This window comes from Chiloscyllium plagiosum, unplaced genomic scaffold, assembly GCF_037043375.1.
Source record: "Chiloscyllium plagiosum isolate Xiang-an unplaced genomic scaffold, Cpla_swu_hap1 HiC_scaffold_16, whole genome shotgun sequence".
NCBI lineage: Eukaryota > Metazoa > Chordata > Chondrichthyes > Orectolobiformes > Hemiscylliidae > Chiloscyllium > Chiloscyllium plagiosum.
This window is the reverse complement of record NW_028270154.1, coordinates 19793612-19816227: the sequence shown is the minus strand read 5'-3', so window position 1 is coordinate 19816227 and position 22616 is coordinate 19793612. Positions and strand designations below refer to the sequence as shown.

At 40.1% G+C, this 22616-nt stretch overlaps 1 protein-coding gene across 1 annotated transcript in view; it reads right to left on the bottom strand.

The window, feature by feature from the left end:
* Positions 1-14236, bottom strand: part of sparc (secreted protein, acidic, cysteine-rich (osteonectin)) — a 31066-nt gene extending 16830 nt beyond the window's left edge. Inside the window, exons 1-3 of the mRNA XM_043703238.2 lie at positions 14165-14236; positions 1930-2003; positions 1341-1385 (exon numbers count right to left, since the gene is read on the bottom strand). Coding sequence (XP_043559173.1) covers positions 1341-1385; positions 1930-1986 — 102 coding nt within the window. The 5' untranslated portion in view covers positions 1987-2003; positions 14165-14236. The remainder of the gene's footprint in view (positions 1-1340; positions 1386-1929; positions 2004-14164) is intronic.
* Between the last annotated feature and the right edge of the window lie 8380 nt (positions 14237-22616).

Sequence of the window (22616 nt, the reverse complement as noted above, 5' to 3'; positions counted from 1 at the left end):
GCTGCCCTAACCTTAGGTTTGGGGAGGGAATTCCTTTCTGCTCTCAGCGACATATAAGTCTATTGCTCAGAGAAGGGGCCTTCAGCCCATCAGGTCTGTGCCAGTCAGAGATAAGCAGCTAACAATTCTAATCTCATTTTCCAGTACTTGACCTATAGCATTTTATGCTTTAGCATCACAAATACACATTTAAAGACTTATGGTTATGAGAGGTTCTGTTTCTTCCACCTTTTATACAGGCAGTGAGTTCCAGATTCCCACCTCGCTCTGGGTGAAAAACTTCTTCTCCACATCCCTTCAAATCCTCCTGGCCCTTGCATTAAATCTATGTCACCAGTCATTGAGTCTTCCTCCAAGGGGAATAGTTCCTTCCTGTTATCCTATCTATGCCCCTCAAAATTTTACACATCTCAATGATGTTCTTCCTCAGTCTCCTCTGCTCCAAGGAAAACAACCCTAGTCTATCCAGTCTCTCTTCACATCTCTGATGATCACAGCAACTCCACACTCGTTTAACAGTTTAACGGTCAGTAATTGGTTGTAGATGGGAATTCCGTCCTTCATTTAAGTACCTATATATGTCTGGCCCAAGAGTGCTGCAAGCTTATTCCTCCCAAAAGAGTCAGTGGAATCAGTCATCCACGTTTCTATGACCCAGAGTCCAGGTTCAGGTAAGTGTAGGGGATTTCATGGCTGAAGAGAAGGTGAAGCCCAGGTTGAGCTCGAACCCCCATACTCAGAGTCTTTGGAAGGAAGGTGAATTGAACCCAATATGAAGAAAAACACCCTTGTACCAGATACTTCCAACTTTTACCCTAAGGTCCAAGATCTGCCTGGAGATCCTGCCTGCCACCTCAAAATGTTGACTACACAAGGAAGCAGCTCCTCAGGTCTCAATGGGGGAAGAGGGAATGCGGGTTACCTCACCTGTCACTCCTCCTCCCCGCTTCTTCCTAAATTAATTTCCTGTCATATTAATAACTCACATAATCTTGAGATAAATGAACTGCAGAAGACATTATTGTCTGGAATATTAAGACTAACATTTAAAGTGAATGCAACTTTTCTTAAAAAGGAAGCAAATTGAGATTAAGACTCAAATAAATGGAAATTTGTAAATTGAAATGAGGATACATGTTGAGGAAAGGAAGGAACTATTGTGCTGCATATTCACTGCCAACTCTAACAGTTTTTATTGATCATGCTGCAGTACTGTCTAATGACTAGCAATATATTATTTGTTACCCAATTAATTCTATAATTCTTTTGTTTTTTTCTTGAAAAATTACTCTATATTAAATGCAAAATGACGACATCATGGTACCAATGTCCGTTTTTACCTCTTCTGTTTCCTCAACAACTTCCACTTCAGCCACAAGGCCTTCCTGCAAAATTGGAAAGAAAGATTAAAAAAAACCCAGAGATTCAACGAGGTGGCAAGCATTCTTCACAATGACAAAGAATCCCTTTCAAAACGTCTTTCTGCAATGCTCACATTGAAAGTGCAACTCAATGTGTCTTGCCAGGAAAACCACTGCATTGCAGTGATTTATACAAAAAAGGTTATGGAAACTCTTTTCATTGAAAATATAAAAAGATGTGGAATGTACTAAGCACAGACATCCAAAATATCTTCTTGTGATTAGTAAATGCATTCACATTACCGTAGCAAAATAAAAGGCTATTGTTCTGCTTGTGTCACACAAAGGGCTCATTGCCACTTTGATTTCTATTTTGTTAACTTTTACAGCAAAGCCAGTTAATGGTCTGACTCTGAATAGTAATTTTGACTTAGTTGGGCAAGTGGTAACACATCGTTATGCAATAACTTTTTTCAGACTCCACAATCCTTTATCTCATACGCTACACATCAAAGAGCAACAGCTCTCAACTTGCCCCATATTACACATGAATGCAGAAAATACTTACAGGAGCAGCCAATGCCTTGCCTGCAAGGCATAAGAGAAGAACGATCCAAGCCCTCATTTTTGGTATTTTGAGATCTGAGAAGGTCCAAAAACAGTGAGCTTTACTTTAGGAATTTCATTTAAGAGACAGATGCAAGCATTAATTTTAGGTTAATTAATAATTGGCATGTTTAAATAAGAACTTTGATCTTAAAGACATTAATAAAATGATATTTCTTTCCCCAAGAGTGCATTGGGATTGACCAGTGGGACATAGAAGATCAGATTGTTGATGAAAACAGGGGAAGATTAAAGGGGTGGTGTGTGTGAAATGGTAAATAGCAAGTGTTTTTTGTGACCAGGGAATGGTGATGAGAAGTTATCAGATTCAGAATGAAGTTATTCTAATTCCCTTTAACCTGTCCATTGTGTCTTGCTGTGTTTCCCTGACAGCTACAAACTTTATGACATTAAATTGTTGTCTCTAATTTCTCATGGGTTGTTTGGTTCAATTATTTTTTAAAAGTCTGAAAAACATTTTTATTTTTCAAATATAGAAGCTGCACATCATCTCTCAATGATACACTAACAATTCCTTTATTCTAATGTATATTGGTATGGCCCTATTGAACTCTGAAATCTCTTATCTCTTTCTTTTACTTTTCAGTTTATGACAGATAGCAGCATTGGCTGTATTGTCTCTTGCAGTGGAAGGGTGGGGGGATTTAAATCCCTATGCAGAGACTAGAGAATCTAGATTAATACACAGAGGAACCTCGATTATCCAGGATTCGATTATCTGAATATCGGATTATCTGGCAAGGTTGCAAGGTCACAATGCTTGACTAAACTACGTTATCTGGCATTTGATTATCCAGAATTTGATTAACCGAGCAAAATATTCCCCACCCATGTCCTTCGGATAACCGAGGTTCCTCTGTAGAGGTGCAGCACTGAGGGAGTGCAGCAGTGCTGGAGAAATCCTCAGAGATTAAACTTTGAATTGGGATGCCTGAAACTGAGATTTGGATGAACAGATTATAGAGCCATAGAGATGTACAGCACAAAAACAGACCCTTTGGTTCAACTCTTTCATGTCAACCAGATTTCCCAAATTAATCTAATCCAATTTGCCAGCCTCTGGCCCATATCCCTGTAAATGCTTCCTATTCATATACCCAACCAGATGCCTTTTAAATGTTGTAATTGTACCAATTTCCACCACTTCCTCTGGCAGCTCATTCCATACACGCTGCACCTTCTGCATGAAAACGTTGCCCCTTAGGTCCCTTTTAAATAATTTTCCTCTCGCCCTAAACCTATGCCCTCTAATTCTGGACTCCCCCATCACAGAGAAAAGACTTTGTCTATTTATCCTATCCATGCCCCTCATGATTTTATAAACTTCTAAGGTCATCCTCAGCCTCCGATCCTCCAGGGAAAATAACCCCAACCTATTCAGCTTCTCCCTATAGCTCAAACCCTCCAACCCTGGCAACATCCTTGTAAATCTTTCCTGAACCCTTTCAAGTTTCACAACATCTTCCCATAGCAGGGAGACCAGAACGGAATATGGTATTCCAAAAGTGGCTGAAGTGATTGTTTATCTCGTGATTCTAGGTTAAATTTATGCTAAGTAAAAATTTATGATGTGCCCTCCTGCAGCAATGGCTATCTTTATTGGGTTTGATTGTGTTGGGAAATATTAAGGTAATGAAAGTCATTGTAGAATTGCAATCCTCTCTTATGACTCCATTGTTTTATTCCTGGAATACTGTGTGCCTGTGTGTGTGTGTGAATTAGCCTCACGTCAGCCAGGAACCCTTCAATTCACAAAGCGTTTCTGTTTGAAGTTAAATGGCTATTTGGCTAATGCAGGAGTGAACATAATGACCATGACTGGAGCAAGTTAAAAAGCTTACCATGTACAACATACAAAATTACCGACCAGAGGCTAAGATACGACGCTCCTATTCATTAGATATTAAAATTCGACTCTCCAGATAATCAAAAGCTAAAACAAAAAAGTGCCGAACCCCGAATAGGACTCAAATATACATGTTGAATATCCCAGATATACAAACAGGTTTCGGTGGATGTATTGAAAAATACATTTATTAACCTTTTATTCAAAAATAAGCTTTTTAAAATATATTTTAAAATTGCTTGTCCAATGTGCGTTTTAAAGGAAGGGTATTATGGGAGGATCACTGTAGACATTTTGGAATTAATTGTTTAGCTAAGGACTGAATCAGAGCTGTTGTACCAAATAATAATCCCATGGCCATTGTCCATTGTATTTTCTCTGCCTGATTTAGGAAAATCCTTTGTTCAATTTGCACCGTTTCTTTTTTTTGTGTAGGGAGAGAAGGGACCAAGAGATATTCTCTAATAACAATGACACCGTGCAAAGACTGGGAACTTAACATTTTTTTTAAACTTAGAAATCCGCTATGGCCCCCTTTCTTTGATGTTGCTGCAAACGCCAGAAACAGAAAAATTAATCAGACTGCTGTGTGTAGCACTTGATTCCATGTTCTTCCGTGAGAGGAGTTTGTTTTGAACGTGATTAACATCTCGGATGAAGACTGGGTGCAGTTTTGGAGTAATGTAGTTTTTATTCGCTTAAGTGGGCTAGACCAGACTTGTTTATTTTCGGTTATGTAAGCTCTTGTGCCGTCCAGTAATGTGTTATTCCAACACTTTGTGTGCGAGAATGTGCTCCACTGACAGGATTACCACACGCACGGAAATAGCTCTGCCTCTGTTTATGTTGGAACAGCAAAACGTCAAACTATATTTGGAGACAAGACATCAAGAGTAACCTCTGCCAGCTTTCATGTGGAGGGCAACATTCATTGCCACGTCTGCAAAGATCCACTGGTTTCAGGAAATCCTTTCAGCTCAAGATATTTTCAAAACAGGTTTCTCGAACCCCACTGCGATAAATCCAGTGAGCAATTCATTCCGTGTAACTGAAAATCAGCATCTTTCTTCCAATGAAGATCAAAATACGGACATTAGATCTGACCATTTAAAGATACATTTCGATCCTTGCTGCCAATATTAGTTTTTAGTTAAAGTTTACAAAAAATGTTCCCAAAAATTCTCCCTAACTACAAACGCAATCCTTTACAGTACCCATGTGGACATATGTACTCATATCTGTGCACTAATCTTTAGCTTGGGTTAGACGGCCCTCGGAGTGTCTCTTGTCAGCAGAGAGATAAAATAGTTGAAAAACAACTCACCGTTTTCAAAGTGACAGCATCACTTGCTCACAATACAGTGATTTGAACGGTGTGCAAATTCAGACAGAATTGTAAGATTTTATCATCATATTTAGAAAAAAGGTTTTTAACCACTCGCCTAACCCCAGTTAGATAGACAATGGTTGGCACACATTTGATTAAAAATAATGAATTTATACAAACTGAAATTTAAAAACTGGGGTACTATTATTGGCTCAGGGTTGTTTAAATCATGCTTCTAAAGTATATTCCCATAACACAGTCTGGTACCTCAGTGATGTACTGTTGGCACAAAGGTGCCATCTTTCAGAACAGATGTGAAGTTGTTAAAGGAAGACTCCATCTGCTCTTTAGTTTCAGCTGAGCATGGCATTATTCAATAGTCAGAGAATCCTTTCCGCTGGCAACATTCAACCCTCAACCAAAGCCACAAAGATGTTTTTGCTTGGCATTTGTCATAATTGTTTGTGCCACATTGTTGGATTTGAATTGGCCACTGTTTTGCTACAAAGCACAAGTAGTAGACTTGCTTCAAGAGGTAATCCATGCCTCTGAAGCACACTGGAAGTTTCCCAGGAGACTGAAGTGTTATGTGAACACATTTACTTTTTAAATTCCCACAGAATTGCAACTTGAAAATACAGCCAGGGAGGAAATCAAAAAAAGTCTGCAAATACTGAACATTAGGAATATGATTAGTCGCTAGTAAATACAGTGCAGATAAATCAGTAAATTAAAACTAAGGCTTGCATGTATATTGTAATTTACATGGATACCACCTCATAGTTATCCAAATTGAAATTTCCTACCTCTCTTACCTTGTTTATGATACTCCTTAATTCCATCCAATTAATTACTTTGTAAATGTAGTTACCATTGTAATATAGGGTATTGAAAAGCTAATTAGCACACAACAGTTCTTACAAATGACACTGTGATAATAAGCAGATATTCTATCTTTGTTATGTTAATTGAGTGATAAGAATTGATTAAGATACCAGTGATAACTCCTCACTCTTTGACATAATGCCAATGGATCTTTTATGCCCACTGAGAAGTCAACATGATATTGATTTAATGCCCTATTTAAAGTATGATACCTCCAACCATGTAGCACTTCCCCAGTAGGAAAATTAAGTGTGAGTCTTATTTGATCTAAACCCATAAACTTTTGAGAGATCAAATTTCTGCCTATGGCTGAGATTGGTCATTTAACTAAAGCTTATTGTCTATAGCACTTGGAATCCTGAAAATTTCTATTGCGACAGTAATCCATTCACTGCATTACCTAAAGCTGTCTGTGATATCTAATGTCAGATTAGTCTACACAAATTTCAAAATCAAAGGTTGAAGATGCCCACACTAAGGATACTTGCCTTTGTTTCAATAAATGCAACTCTGCCCAGTTTGTCTTGTGTTCTGGTGTCCAGCAGTGGCAATGGCCTTCTCCCATATTTCAATTTCCCCTCCCAGCCACAAAGAACCAATTAATATTCGATTGTGTCACTAAAGTCAAGAAATGCCCTGCTTGAGCAGAAATTACTTAAAACTCACAAAACCTACATAATGTGAAAATACATTTCACATTTTGGACCTCAGGCTCTGTTTCCCTGTTGTACATTACTATGACTCTGCTTTTGTTGAAATGGTCAGTGCTAATCTTATAACACATTCTGCTCATGTATTCTTTCATATCAAAACGGAAATTCATGATTAGCTTCAAAGTGTTTAACAGTAGTAATGCATTGGATGATAAGCACACAAAAACAGTTTAAAATCAAAAGGTGGCATTCAATATATCATGTGGGATTGCAATGTATGCTTACAGCTGTACTATACAGAGTACTAGCATTAACTTGCTGAATTAAAATAAAATGCCTCAACATGTCTAACTTTTGATTCAGCACACAGACTGTAATTTTTTATTCAAAATATTCACTAGTGCAGAAACTGCTTCTATCATGATGCCTGGATTTACAGCTATGAGTATTCACTACTAATATGGTGAAAAAATGGAAAAAACGTTCTTCAATAGCACACAGACCAAACACCCTAGAGAACTATTTAAAGAGCCTCACCAAATTCAAATGATTTTATACCTTATTAATATTCATTTACTGTACAACTCAAGGTTTTTTTTTCAGTTTGTATTGTAGCAACATCTAATGGCACTATTGTTTAAAAGTGTGCATATGAGAGATAGTTCTGCTGCATTACACTTATACATTGTTTAAGGACCATGAGCATTTTGCAAGGAAAATAATTTCTAAATAGCCAGAGGTGTTCTGGCATTTGGTAATTTGGTCATACTGCCAATTTCACCTTAATGTATAACCAAAATTACTTTGCATAGGCATGAATTTGGCAACAAGGTTGCATCCTTTTTATAATATGAACAATATGTGTTTAGTTACAAGTAGATTTAAGTATCCATGGGGAACATATAGAGAGTGTGGTGATCATAGTATCAAGATTTAGCTTAACATGTGAAAAAGACCAGAAAGCACCCAATTTCAGGGGCAAGACTGCAGATCTAGGTCAAGTAAATTGGAATTAAAGATTGACAAGCAAAGCTATAATTGAACAGTGAGCTACCTTTAAGAGGAGACTGTTCAGGTACAGTCAAGGTGTATTCCCTTATGTGGGAGAGGCAGGATAAACAAAGTTCAAATTCCCTGGATGATGAATAGATGTAAGAAAGATGAAGTAAAGAAAGGATGTCTGAAAATATGATAGATATCAGATTGATAGTATAAGTGAGAATCAGATTGAATGGAGACAGGACAGAGAAGGAAAAGCAAAACAAAAGTTGTAAGAGAAAGTATAAGAAGAGACTGGCTGTTTAAAGTTGAAATGAGAGTTGCAAATGCTGCATTTCTCTTAAAAAAAAACAAAGGTATTGGAATAAAACCAGCCAATTTAATTTTAGTGGTTACTTGGACAAATGCAGATTAAGTTAAGGCAGCACAGATATGCAGGACACATTTTCAAAAATTGCAAATGGTATAAAACTTGCAAGTGTTGTGAACTGAGGATAGACTTCAAGAGGGTATGGCCAACCTGTTAGAATGGGTGGACATGTGGCTGATGAAATTTTATGCAGAGAAGTGTGACATGATGCATTTTGGTCAGAAGAGTAGGAATGAACAGTAAAATAAAGGCAACAATACTAAGGAAGGCACAGAAGCACGTGAACCTGAGGATGTATGCACAGAAATCATTGAAAGTTGCAGGGCAAGTTGAAAATTCTCTTATTATGGAAAAACAAAATCTGGACTTTGTAAGTAGAAGCAAACAATACAAAATCAAGAAAGCCATGGTAAGGTTTTATAAAATTTTGATTAAATTAGATGACATTTTTAAAGTTCTGGGCACCATACTTCACAAAAGATATGACCCCATTAGAAAGAGTGCTGAAAAATGATTTACAAGAATGGCTCCAATAAAGAGAGACTTCAGTTATGTGGATTGATTGAAGAAGATGGGTATGCCATCCTCAAGAAGTGTTGAAAAGATATTTGATGGAGGTGTTTAGAATAATGAGGTGACTTGACTGATAGGGACAGGGAGAAACTGTTCATGTTGGCAGAAGAGTCAGAACCAGAGACCACAAATTTAAAGTGAGATGATAGATTGGCAGATAAAAATTTGGAATTAAGAGTCAAATCCATTGTTGGAAAAGCCCATCTGGTTCACTAATGACCTTTAGAAAGGGAAACTGCCTCCTTACCCAGTCTAGCCGACAGGTGACTCCAGACTTACAGAATCTGGTTGACTCTTAACTGATATGGAATGAGCAATAAATGCTGGCCTAGCCAATTATACCCTCATGCCCTGAATGAATAAAGGTGATTTTCAGAAGAAACAAAAGTAACATGAGAAAATTTGTGCACATTGTGAGTGGCTAGATTCTGGAATGCTTTGTGAGAGACTGGGGCTTCAACGGGGTCTTTAATGACTATCCCAATAACATTTATAGGACCACAGGGAAAGAGAGATAGAGTGGAACTAGCTGAGTTGCTCTCTTACAAAGAGCTGACATGGATGTAATATTCTGAAGGCCTTGTCTTGTACTGTAAGCATTCAATGATTCCAGTTGGTGTTTATTATTGCCGTAAGTTCTATCAATTAGGACTTTATCCTGTTATATTATTGCTAGCCCTAAAAAATGAGCATGATTTCCTATTGGAAGTTTTAATGACTCATCATACCTACCTGCGGGCATGTTTTGTAGGTAATGCTGTTTTAATGAGGTGTGTGCAGTGTAATTACATATGTCCATCTGTTATTAGATTGCCATAATGCTTTGAAAACCTTTGCAGTTGTTAGTCTTGAAAGAAAGTGTGATTACGTGTAGGAAATAATGTAAACAACATTGAACCTGATTTTTTTTTTCTCTATTGCAGAACCATATTTGGAGGAAGTGGGTGATTGCACCTCCTCAGGCCTTACCAAGCACCTTTTGTGTTGCCTTCTCTGTAACATGCCACATTCCTGAATGGGTTGGATTATTCTTTTGTGGGTATTTCTCATGAAAGCATGATACTGGTAATGAAAGAAATTGCATCTTATAATGTTAAATTATTTTTAAAAAGTTCAATTGGAATGTTATTCAATAAAGATTGACGGGATTGGCAATAAAAAGCAGGTTTCCCATTAATTGGAAGATAATGTGAACTGGTGTCCATGAAAATATCAGAAAATATTCTTCCAGATCTTAGTTCTCCCAGGCCTGGGGGTGGGATTGATGCTCTGTAATTGAGTGTCCATAAGGAGGTCTGATTTCCTTACTCAGACACAAAAGTATTTGTTGATAGGTACTGTATCTTTCCAGAGACTGGTGGTCAGGTTCTGATCACAAATATTGCTCCCCCAGCCCCCATTAACATGTCTTCAACTTCTTGGAAGAATTCTAACAACAAAAACCGATCCCACCAGCACTTTCTCAGACCTAGACTTTGTGTGGTGAAGGTATTTGTCACTGGATGGGTGTTGGGGGGTGATAAAATTAGCCAAGCTAAAACTGACAGTTCCAATTTCTCTGGCAAGACAGAAGATCTCTCCGTTTAGAAGTGGAACATTAAGGCAAGTGGACAGTCTCCGATTCTGATGGAAAGACTATAAATATTCTTGCATACACAGAAAACTCTTCATCCAGCATCGTCCTTTAAGGTTTTGAACAAGGAACTAGTCTGTGACCATCGCCAATATGTAATACATTTGGAATTGCACACAACACAATTATAGAGAAGCTTAACGCACACACAGACATACACAGACACACACACATAGACAAACAGACACACACAGATAATGTTGTCAGTTCTCTTGTTTCATTTAGAACTGAGACTCAGCAGGCAAAGGATTCTCAGTCAGGGATGACGGAAGGGTTTGGATTCTGCCTTTATTTTCTTTGGGAATCGAGGAGGTGGGTGTATCTGAATCCAGAATCTAAATAAAGTCCGCGTACTGACCACTAAGTACATCTGGTGGTGTCAGACAGGAAAGCCTTGTTTTTCCCTCCCTGGTGTTCTCACCTCTCACAGACCAAATCCGCTCCACCCACCCCCCGCCCCTCGCCATCCCCCGGCATATCGCCCTAAAACAAACTAATGTAATCTGCACACATTTCGGAAGTGAGTGGGAGCTGGTGGAGTTGAATTTCTTGCCCAATAAAAGTCACGGTTTAAATCACAGGGCAACTTGTATAACCAACTCATCAGCCAATAGGGCCCCTGTGGAATATACCGAGACGAGCTTCCCCACTTTGTCCTGTACAGAATGTTTGGTTGTGCCCTAACCTACAGAATAAATGGAGCCTCTCGACTAATACGGCCGCTGGTGACTAGGTCTCCGAAATCTGCAAGGATATTCTTCCAAAGCAGCCGGTCTATTTCCCAGCGATACTCCGGGCACCCAATTGAAATGGTGAAGCCAAAAAGAGAGGAGGAAATTTGAAAGGAATGCAGTCAGCTCATGTAACAGCTCTGACTTGGTGACTGGGAGATCAACCTGAAGTAATTCGGACCTCTGCCCCCACGTTCCCTCGTCCACATTCAGAATTCCTCTCCTGCCCATTCCCCAGCATTTTCTAGACTTTATTTACTTGTGTTTGTTTTCGGTAAACATGTTCCCATACTAATCAAGTAAATCGGATTTCACCTCGATTAATTTCGAAATTTAAGGCACTTGAGCATCGAGTCAAAGTTGAGTTGATTCCAATACAACTACAATATCCTTTGCCTTGTCGCTTCGCGCACTTATGTACTACACTGGGTTAGGAAACTTTAAGATGTATAAAATTGTATCTCATTTCTTTTCCTCTCCGATCTCCGCAAGCCCATATATGGTGTTTCAGGAACAAAAAAGAAGGGACAGGTATTGCTGGAGAAACTCAGAAGGTCTGACATTACCTGTCGAGAGAAAGCAGAAATAATGTTTCCAGCCCAGTGACCCTTCTTCAGAAACAAAACGTTAACTCTGTTTTCCGCTCTGCATAGACACTGCCAGACTTGCCCACCTTCTCCATCAAATGGTGCTTGGTATGCTTTCCTTTATTGGTCAGAGTATTGAGTACAGGAGTTGGAAGGTCATGTTGCGGCTGTACAGGACATTGGTTCGGCCACTTTTGGAATATTGTGTGCAATTCTGGTCTTCCTTTTGGAAGGATGTTGCAAAACTTGAAAGGGTTCAGAAAAGATTTACAAGGAGGTTGCCAGGGTTGGAAGATTTGAGCTACAGGGAGGGGCTGTTTTCCCTGAAGCTTCAGAGGCTGAGGGGTGACCTTATGGATGTTTATAAAATCATGAGGGGCATGGATAGGGTAAATAAACAAAGCCTTTTCCCTGGGGCGGGGAAGTCCAGGACTAGAGGGCATAGGTTTAGGGTGAGAGGGGAAAGGTATAAAAGGGACCCAAGGGGCAACATTTTTTTTAAAGCAGAGGGTGGTGTGTGTATTGAATGAGCTGCCAGGGAAAGTGGTGGAGGCTGGTACAATTACAGCATTTAAAAGGTGCCAGGATGGGTTTATTAATAGGAAGAGTTTTGAGGGGTATGAACCAAATGTGGGCAAATGGGACTAGATTAGGTTGGGATATCTGGACGGCCTGGACGAGTTGGAACAAAGGGTCTGCTTCTGTGCTGTACATCTCTATGACTCTAAAAACTGGCACCGTTTCATTTTTCCAGTATCTGCCGTTCTCTGCTGGACAATGGTGTTTTAGTGTAGCGTACACATTGGATGGGCATCGATATTTGCTCAAACTGTACTAACTGGTGTGCCATTGTGGTGCAGTAACTTCAGCCCAATGGTTAACCTGCTCGATTAGGACCATTGCTTTCCGTGTTCACCCTCCCTCTCGTGATAGTTCAGAAACGCACTGTCAAAACGGGCGTTATTGGAAATTCATTGTTGGGGGGAGGGTGGGGTGGGGAGAATACATTTAGAAAAGAAGACGGGGGTGTGGTTATGTGGAAGGAAGGGAGTAAGTTGTTATCACACAGTTTCCCCATCTCCTACAGGGACCCACCCGAAACAGGAAAATAATAACTGTAGACAGATGTTAACTCGCCCCGCCAATATCCAGCTGTCTGCACCTGCTGAGCGGGTCCAGCTGTAAATAACTCCACAGCCAACACACAGGAGCCAGCCAGGGATACATCTGGAGATTTAACCACCCACCTCCCCATCACCTTCCCAACCCCTTTCCACTCATCAGCCAAGCAAAGACACCCCCACTATCCCTCTCCAAACCCACAGACTCCAGCTTGTTCACCATGGAGAGATAACCCCCACCATCCCTCCCAAACCCGCAGACTCCAGCTTGTTTACTTCATAAAGCACAGTGGGACTGTTAACCCGCATGATGCAAGTTAGAGGTGAACCCAAGGGGAATCGTTCCCGTTAGCCCTCTTTGTGCAGAGTACAATTAAAACATGACTTACGACAAGACGGCGTCACACGAATCTGTGTTTTAACTGTGATAAGTAAATCAGGAACTTTCCGAGATATTTTTAAAATATTCAATTTACTTTAAAACCGGCAAAACTGCAAACGGGACATTTCTCAATCGCGTTGGGTTCATTGAAGATACAGTTTGTAGTAAACGAATTAAATACAAACAATGACATAAGTACGAGGAGTGCGCCATTTAACCTTATTAAAATTATGGGTTTTGTTTTCACTTGCACAGTTGTGTTAACAACAAGACGAATCAATGGCTCCCAGCGTTTCAAAAAGTTGGTAAAGATAGTTTCCATTAAACAAAACGCAAAGGGAGTGGTCACGTTGTGTCGCGGGGAAAGGGGTGAGAGAGCAGCTCCTTTGTTAGTTTATTCTTCTTCGGAACATTCACAAAGCAACTTCGTCTCAGTTACTGTTATCACGGATGTTTCTCACTGGGACATAGTAGTGAAATGTAATCTATCACTCTCCCTGCTTCAGGGTAGGGAAAGTGTCTGTGTATTGGGTGGTGGGGAGATAGATTTGAACCGCAGTTAAAGTTCCCTTTCCTGCAACAAAAGACACGTAAATGGCCCCAAAAGGGGCAAGTCACCTGTTCAGCAATCGGATCCACGACCGTAGAGACATATTTGTAAAAGTATATTCAGGAAAAGAAAGATCCTTCAACTTTGCAGAACTTTGTAGCGTCTAGATCGACTTCACCAAGAGTAGACTAAATACTAAACCCAAGAGCATCTTGCACTTTTCCCACAAACAAAGGAAATCCTTGAGAAATAGCCCATGGACCAATACTAGGAACAAAGCCTTTGTTAACCGTTAGGACAGTCTAAATAACACTACATTGTAAGTCAGTTTGGGTGGGATGCAGAAGTGACAGATAAGGAGCAGCAAAAGAACAAATCGTCAGAAAAAAGATTTTAAAGGATGCAATCTCAAAACAGGCGGTTTACTTGTAATAATTGATCATGAATCGAACATATCCGCAGAAATCCTAAAGGATTAGTTTTGGAAAACAAACGGAAAACACATACAGTAGCTCATACCTCAGAAAGGAGAAGACCGCACGGCAGTGAGAGAGCACCAGGCTAACTGAGGGAATGGAAGAAACCGACTCTTTAGAGCAAACTGGCAGGAAATGAAGCAATGATATCTCTGGTGGGCTGGCTCTCCCTCTCTCTCTCTTTATCCCTCCCCCTCTTCAAATTGTTCTGGTTGGAAATTCAAATGCATAGTTTGCTATTGGAATGCACCCACCACCGCAGCCCAGAACAATCTATCCACTCCCTTCTTTGGCCAGATTTACTGCACTATTCCCGTAACACTACATTATAGCATCAAACAGCACGACTCTGCTCAATTTAGTGCACTTCCGCTTCTGCTTGTGAATGATAGCTGCATATATCAATTAATTAGCAGCGGCTCATCTTTACTTCAGTAATCGTTTCTTTTTGCCTCAGCTGATAGTCTGGCAGTGCTTTAAGAACGAAAAAAACATCTGGATTTGTTTTATATGGCGGGGGGTGGTGGAATGGGGTGGTGAACTGTCAACGTGGCAACTGCATTTCTACGTGGTTCACATTTACATGTAAAGGAACCCAAAGATGAAGGCAGTGCAGATAATTACCACGGTCTATCTCAGGAGACGTGGCTCTCAACTGCACCCTCGATAAACATGCTCCAGCCAACATAACGCCTGCAATGGAATTCACTGATTAGCTTGTTAAGAATGTGCCTTTTTTTTGTGCATTTCTGAAATGAAGATGTAGAACTTTTAAGCAAAAAATATGATTCCAAAACTGATTATTTTTAAATAGACTTTTATTCCAATTCGAATCTTTGGGAGTTCTTGTCTGTTTCTTGGTTTGCATTTGTCGAGGTCATGAAAGTAATTTTAATTAAATTATACCCAATGGAGTGTGCTTAGTATTCACATCATAGTGAACTAAACAACAGCAAAGATGTCTACCCCCGTGTCCTGGCCAATGTTTATCCCTCAACCAATATAAAAACAAAGATGTACATGATCTCATTACTGCCAATGGCACCTTACTCACTGACTATAGTGACCTATTATACTACATAATTATAATGCTGTATATTTTGTAAAGAAAACCAATGGTCAAAGAATCTTACGAAATGGCTCCCAGAATCAGTTTGGGACTAGACTATACTTATTGCAGGAAAAAAATTATGAGACGTCTTGAAATTCAATTAATATTGAATATAATAACCTTGCATCTTGTGCTACAGGTTATTTTTAAATTGAAACATTTGGAAACTAAAAGTGGGCTACAAACAAGTTGTATAAATTCACAGTTAATTAACCACCATGAAGACATACCTCGTGTGGCCATGACAACCTATAGTTCAAAAGCAAATAATTGTCTCTAAGACCTATTCTAAATTTCAAAAGATGCTACATAAATGCCAGATTGTTTTTAAACCTCCTATACTTACAGCCATTTCTATTTAGGACCAATGTGGAAGCCACTGTTAGTTAATGCCCAATATTAGATGCTTGCTTACAGTAAATTTCACTGCCTGATTACGTCCATTGGCTGGATTCTGTTTTTCATTCCAAGTCTACTAACATCTATTTGGATAGTTCTGTTCATTTCCATTTTCAAGTTTATGCCTTTCAAAACATGTGATGATTGCTTATTTCTATACTATCTAAAGGAATAGTAATAGGATATTCAGCCTCTCAAGTCTGTTCCACCATTCAGTTAGAAAATGGTTGGTATGTACCTGTAACTTTCCTTTGCTCCATAATCAGAAAGTGGTGGAGGCTGGTACAATTGCAACATTTAAAAGGCATTTGGATGGCTATATGAATAGGAAGGGTTTGGAGGGATATGGGCCAGGTGCTGGCAGGTGGGTCTAGATTGGGTTGGGATATCTGGTTGGCATGGCCGGGTTGGACCAAAGGGTCTGTTTCCATGCTGTACATCTCTATGACTCTATAATCCTTGATAAGTATGACAAACAGAAAACATATTGATGACCTTGAAAATTTCAATTGACCCAGCACCCATATCCTAATTTTGATTCTCATTTTTGTGAAAAAGTACATCTTGCTTTCATTATTAGAAGTATAGTACATTCACTTCTCTATGCTTTGCATTCCTTGCTTTCCAGTACATTGATACATACTTCTCACTTTCTGTGACAAATCAGAATTCAATGTCTTCTGAAATATTATTCTGTTCTTCACTGATGTACCACATCATTTCTAAACACATATTTTACCTCTACTATCTCTAAATTTATCTATAGATCCATCTTGACCCTCTCTATGGTTTGACATCCCATGAACTACCATCTTGCCTTTAATATACTATATCCAATGATTAATTATATTCTATACATTGTAACATGTTCATCTTCAATGCTATGTTAGATTTCAAAACTGTATGGAGATCCATGACAAATTAAGACTATTAGACATTTAGAAATAGGAATATGAGAAAGCCTGTTCCCTCTTCAATATGATCATGACAGATCAGACACTTGTGTTCACATTCCACATAACACTTGATTCCCCCACTGAACAAAAACCTATTTATCTCAGCCTTAAGTGTACTCAAGGACTTTGCCAAAAGCTCTCTTTAGCAAAGGGTTCCAAAGGCTCACAATCCTCTGAGAGAAGAAATTCCTCCTCATTCCTATCTTAAATTGCCCCTTTATTCTGAGATCATGCCCTCTGGTCCTAGAGTCTCCCATGAGGAGAAGTATCCTCTCAGCATTTACCATGTCAAGCCCCTTAGAATTCTATATGTTTCAATCAATTCATTTCTCATTCTTCTCAACTCTATTCAACAGGTTGCATAGAGTTCCAACCTGTTTAACATTTGGTCATAAGCCAATCCCTCCATATTGGGAATCATCCTGGTGAACCTTCTCTGAACTGCTTCCAAAGAAATAGGATCTTCTCTTAAATAAGGAGACTAAAACTCTTCACAATATTCCATTGTGGTCTCACTAGCAGCTTCTACAGTTGCAGTAAGACTTCCCTATGCTTATACTCCAATCCCCTTGAAATAAGGGCCAACATTCAAAAAGCCTTCCCGATTACCTGCTGCTAGCTTGCTGTGTTTTGAGTACACAAGTAACTGCAAGTCCCTTAGTGTGACAGCTTTCTGCAGTTTTGCTCAATTTAAATAATATTCTGTTCTTTTGTTCTTCCTTCCAAACTGAATAACTTTTCATTTTTACACATTTTACACTATTTGCCAACAGTTTGCCCATTTCTTAATCCATTAATATCTCTCAGTAAACTGTTTGTATCCCTCTTGCAACCTGCCTTTCTGCCTATTTTTGTGTCATCTGCAAATTTGGCTACATTAAATTCCTTCCTCCAAGTCGTTGATGTTTATTGTAACAGTTGCGGTCCCAGCACTTATCCTCATGGAACTCCACTGGTCACAGGTCACCAACCTGAAAAAGAACCCTTATCCCACTTGCTGTTTTGTGCCCATTAGCTAATTCTACACCTTTTCCAACATACTACCACCAACACTGTGGGCTCTTACGACTTAAATTTTCAAGAGGACTGCCATAAATCTTATCACCATGTTCCAAAAAAGCCTATTTCTAGCATTATGCTTCTTAACAGTGGAGAGATGGCATAACTTTTACAGATTCTTCATTGCAGATTATGTCACAGCACTTTTCTCTGAGTCTTTGTAGCTTTCCATATTGCAATGTTTATTTTTTCTTTGTCATACTTTGCATATTGTTGCATTTCTTTCTAATATGTTTATGTTCTGCGTATTCTACCTCTACCTGACTTGAGATTACTTGAGGGAAATGTATTGTATTTGTCAAGAAAAAAATAGAAAGGCTTGGTAGGCAGTCACAGATTAAAAACTGAAAATAGGAATAGCACCTCACTCAGTCAACTTCCATGGCTCATTAAAGATAATAACTTGAGAAAAATATTTCCATCAGGTTTATCAGATGAAACAAAAGCTAATTCACGCCAGTAAATGACCATCAATCCTTGACATTTAATGGTGTTATCATCAATGAAGCCTCCACTATCAACGTCCTTGGGGTTACTATTAACCAGAAACTCAACTGGACATGCCACATAAACACAATGGGTAAAAAGTAATTTCTGGATTAGTGGTGCTGGAAGAGCACAGCAGTTCAGGCAGCATCCAAGGAGCTTCGAAATCGACATTTCGGGAAAAAGCCCTTCATCAGGAATAAAGGCAGTGAGCCTGAAGGGTGGAGAGATAAGCTAGAGGAGGGTGGGGGTGGGGAGAAAGTAGCATAGAGTACAATAGGTGAGTGGGGGAGGGGATGAAGGTGATAGGTCAGGGAGGAGAGGGTGGAGTGGATAGGTGGAAAAGGAGATAGGCAGGTAGGACAAGTCCGGACAAGTCATGGGGACAGTGCTGAGCTGGAAGTTTGGAACTAGGGTGAGGTGGGGGAAGGGGAAATGAGGAAACTGTTGAAGTCCACATTGATGCCCTAGGGTTGAAATGTTCCGAGGCGGAAGATGAGGTGTTCTTCCTCCAGGCGTCTGGTGGTGAGGGAGCGGCGGTGAAGGAGGCCCAGGACCTCCATGTCCTCGGCAGAGTGGGAGGGGGAGTTGAAATGATGGGCCACGGGGTGGTGTGGTTGATTGCTGCGGGTGTCCCGGAGATATTCCCTAAAGCGCTCTGCTAGGAGGCGCCCCGTCTCCCCAATGTAGAGGAGACCGCCTCGGGAGCAATGGATACAATAAATTATATTAGTGGATGTGCAAGTAAAACTTTGATGGATGTGTAAGGCTCCTTTTGGGCCTTGGATAGAGGTGAGGGAGGAGGTGTGGGCGTAGGTTTTACAGTTCCTGCGGTGGCAGGGGAAAGTGCCAGGATGGGAGGGTGGATTATAGGGGGCCGTGGACTTGACCAGGTAGTCACGGAGGGAGCAGTCTTTGCGGAAGGCGGAAAGGGGTGGGGAGGGAAATATATTCCTGGTGGTGGGATCTGTTTGGAGGTGGCGGAAATTTCGGCGGATGATTTGGTTTATGCGAAAGTTGGTAGGGTGGAAGGTGAGCACCAGGGGCGTTCTGTCCTTGTTACGGTTGGAGGGGTGGGGTCTGAGGGCGGAGGTGTGGGATGTGGACGAGATGCATTGGAGGGCATCTTTAACCACATGGGAAGGGAAATTGCGGTCTCTAAAGAAGGAAGCCATCTGGTGTGTTCTTTGGTGGAACTGGTCCTCCTGGGAGCAGATACGGCGGAGGCGGAGGAATTGGGAATACGGGATGGCATTTTTGCAAGAGGTAGGGTGGGAAGAGGTGTAATCCAGGTAGCTGTGGGAGTTGGTGGGTTTATAAAAAATGTCAGTGTCAAGTTGGTCGTCATTAATGGAGATGGAGAGGTCCAGGAAGGGGAGGGAGGTGTCAGAGATAGTCCAGGTAAATTTAAGGTCAGGGTGGAATGTGTTGGTGAAGTTGATGAATTGCTCAACCTCCTCGCGGGAGCACGAAAGTCAGGGGCTAGGAATACTGCATCACGTACCTCACCTCCTGACTCCCGAAAGCCTATCCATCATCTACAAGTCTGGAATGTGATGGAATACTCCCCATTTGCCTGGATGGATGCCATTGCAGTAACACTCAAAAAGCTTGAAACCTTCCAGGAAATAACAGCCTTCTTGATTGGCACCACATCTGCAAGCACCTACTCTCTCTAATACCTACACTCAGTAGCAGTGATGTGCACTATCTACAGCATCTTCTAAACCCACAACCACTTCCATTTAGGAGTACAAGGGCAGCAGATACTTGGCAACTCAACTCATGGAAGTTCCCCTCTAAGCCACCCACCATCTTGACTTGGAAATATATCATTGTTCCTTCACTGCACTGGGTCAAAATCCTGGAATTCTCTCTCTAAGGACATTAAGAAAGCAGCTCACCATCACCTTTTCAAAGGCAACTAGGAATGAACAATAAATGCTGCCTAACCAGCAACAATCACATCTCACAAATGAATAAAACAAAAAATGTGTGTTTACTCATGCTCGAGTTTTGGTATCTCATTGAGTAAATGTTTGAACTACTGTTTCTGCCATGTTCTGTGTGAATGCAGCAGTCCTATGTATTCATAAGCACATTATTTATATTCTATCCAGGAAGATGCATGCTTAAAATGAAACATATATTGCATTCAATGAACTGATCGGAGGAGCTAGCATATCCTGTACATTGTGAGCTGACAGTAAATGCATACCTGAGCTCCACCAGTATTGGGGCAAACATTTCCTCAGAGTGACATTAAAACCATATTTAACAGAATATATTTCTGTGCTGATGAGACTGATCTCTCTTGAGACAGTGATTACCATCTGCAATTAACTTCATTGGTCCTTGGCTGAGGAAATATCATCTAGTGTTGCTGCTTTAAATTGGTAACTTGAAACATTTCCTCAAAAGTACTTATACTGGCTGAGAAAAGGATCAGATTTGACAGATATGTCCTTCAAGGTCACAAAATGGATGGCAACTTTGATTCCGATGTTGAGAGAATTCTGGTGTGAATGTGAAATGTGAGCACCTATAATGTAACATTCAGGAAAGGAGAGAAATGGAAAAAGAAGGATTTAAACCCATTACTTTGTGCACAACCCCTGATCAAATTTTCCCATATCTTCACGTAGAGTTCAAAGTCTGTGAGCAGATTTGTAACTTGGGTGCTCGTTGTTGTGGTTCTGTTCGCCGAGCTGGGAATTTGTATTGCAGACATTTTGTCCCCTGTCTAGGTGACAGGACCCAATATACCGACCACTGCAGCGGACAGCTGGAACTGACAACCGGAAGCGGCAGATTCAAACCACTACAAATGCCGGAGGAAAGATCACAGAAGCGCTTCACAGGAGGCTCCCAAGCACTGGGGATGTCACCTAGACAGGGGACGAAATGTCTGCAACACACATTCCCAGCTCGGCGAACAGAACCACAACAACGTAGAGTTCATTTGCCTCAGCTGATGTTTTATGCTGAACAAGCTTACTCATTTTGGAGGGGCCATAGAGGAAATACAACATTATCATTTGTCCAGTCTTATTATACTCACATCTTGTTATCAGGCACAGCACTTTCCACGAAGGAAAACATTTGCTGACCATGGTAATTGAATTATTCCACTCTGCTGCTTGTTGGAGGATTCATTTATTGAGGAATTTGAGAAAACATATAACCATAATTACTGAGATCGCAAGGAATGGATTGAAACAATTGCAACGAACACACGGAATTTCACATATCACACAGCCCATACATGGCGTATGAAACACATAGTAAAGCAAATAGCACTTGAAACATATACAATGCATCTGTATCAGGGCCACTGAATCACTAACACTTACTAATGTTATGTTGACTTTTATTTTCATTTGGAAACAAATGCCTCTGCTTGATTTCAAATGGCAATGCTTCATGAGAGCTGCTTTCACAAATTTGACAGCTATATAAAAATTAGTAGCAAACAGTGATTGATGAAAGTTACTGAAGGAAGCAGTCAATTTTACCATATTATGAGGGTCCATTCCTTGAGGGTAATATAAAGTTCACCACTACCTGTCAGTAATATCCTCTCATTTGCTGCGTAAATGATAGGGTAGAGTACTTTCCAGGTGTGATAATTGATGGTCACAATTTATATGGATCAAGTAACAAGGTAAGAACTATAATGACTGACTGAGAACCACCTGTCTGATCACTTCATAATTAGAAGTGCTACAGAAATAAAATTTAATGTTCTTCTGCTAAATATTTCTTTCTGTTGTCTATGTTGCTTAATCCACTTTGGTCTCTTCCAATGTTCTTCATTTTTTCTCATTCAAGGGAATTTTGATGGGCTACATACAAAGTAGCACTTGGGATATTCTGCACAGAACATACTGGATTGCAGCAATCTTAAAACCAATCACAATCACATGTGCAGTTCTCATCTATTAAATAAATTCATTTGGACTCAGCTTTGAAAAAGATTAAGAATCGACCAACAAGTGATTTACCTTAACAGACCTTTCTTGACAGAGAGAAGGAATGACCCAACATTGATCCAAAGGAAAGGCATACTGTATTCAAAATGTTATCTCTGTTTCTCTCTCAACCTATGTTACCCAACCCAGTTTCTCCAGCGTTTTCTGTTTTTATTTCAGATTTCTCATTACCACAGTATTTTGCTTTTATATCTTCCTTCAGCATTGTCTATAGAATAACCTCAGTACATTTTCATCCTCAGGAACTTAGATTCAATAGCATTGCTTCCTCTGGCTGAAAACCTCTTTCATACATACTATGTCTGTGTGGAGCTGCGAATCACCCCAACACACCTCCCAGTACTCAAAGGCTTTGGATTACTCCAAAATATTTTATCCAGTTTATTGCCATTGGCTGGTAGCTCAAACCCACTCTTTAGTAGCTACTTTATTAGGTTTCTTAAGATGACACATGCATCCTTCTCCTGTTAGAGCTGTTAGCATTCCCACCCA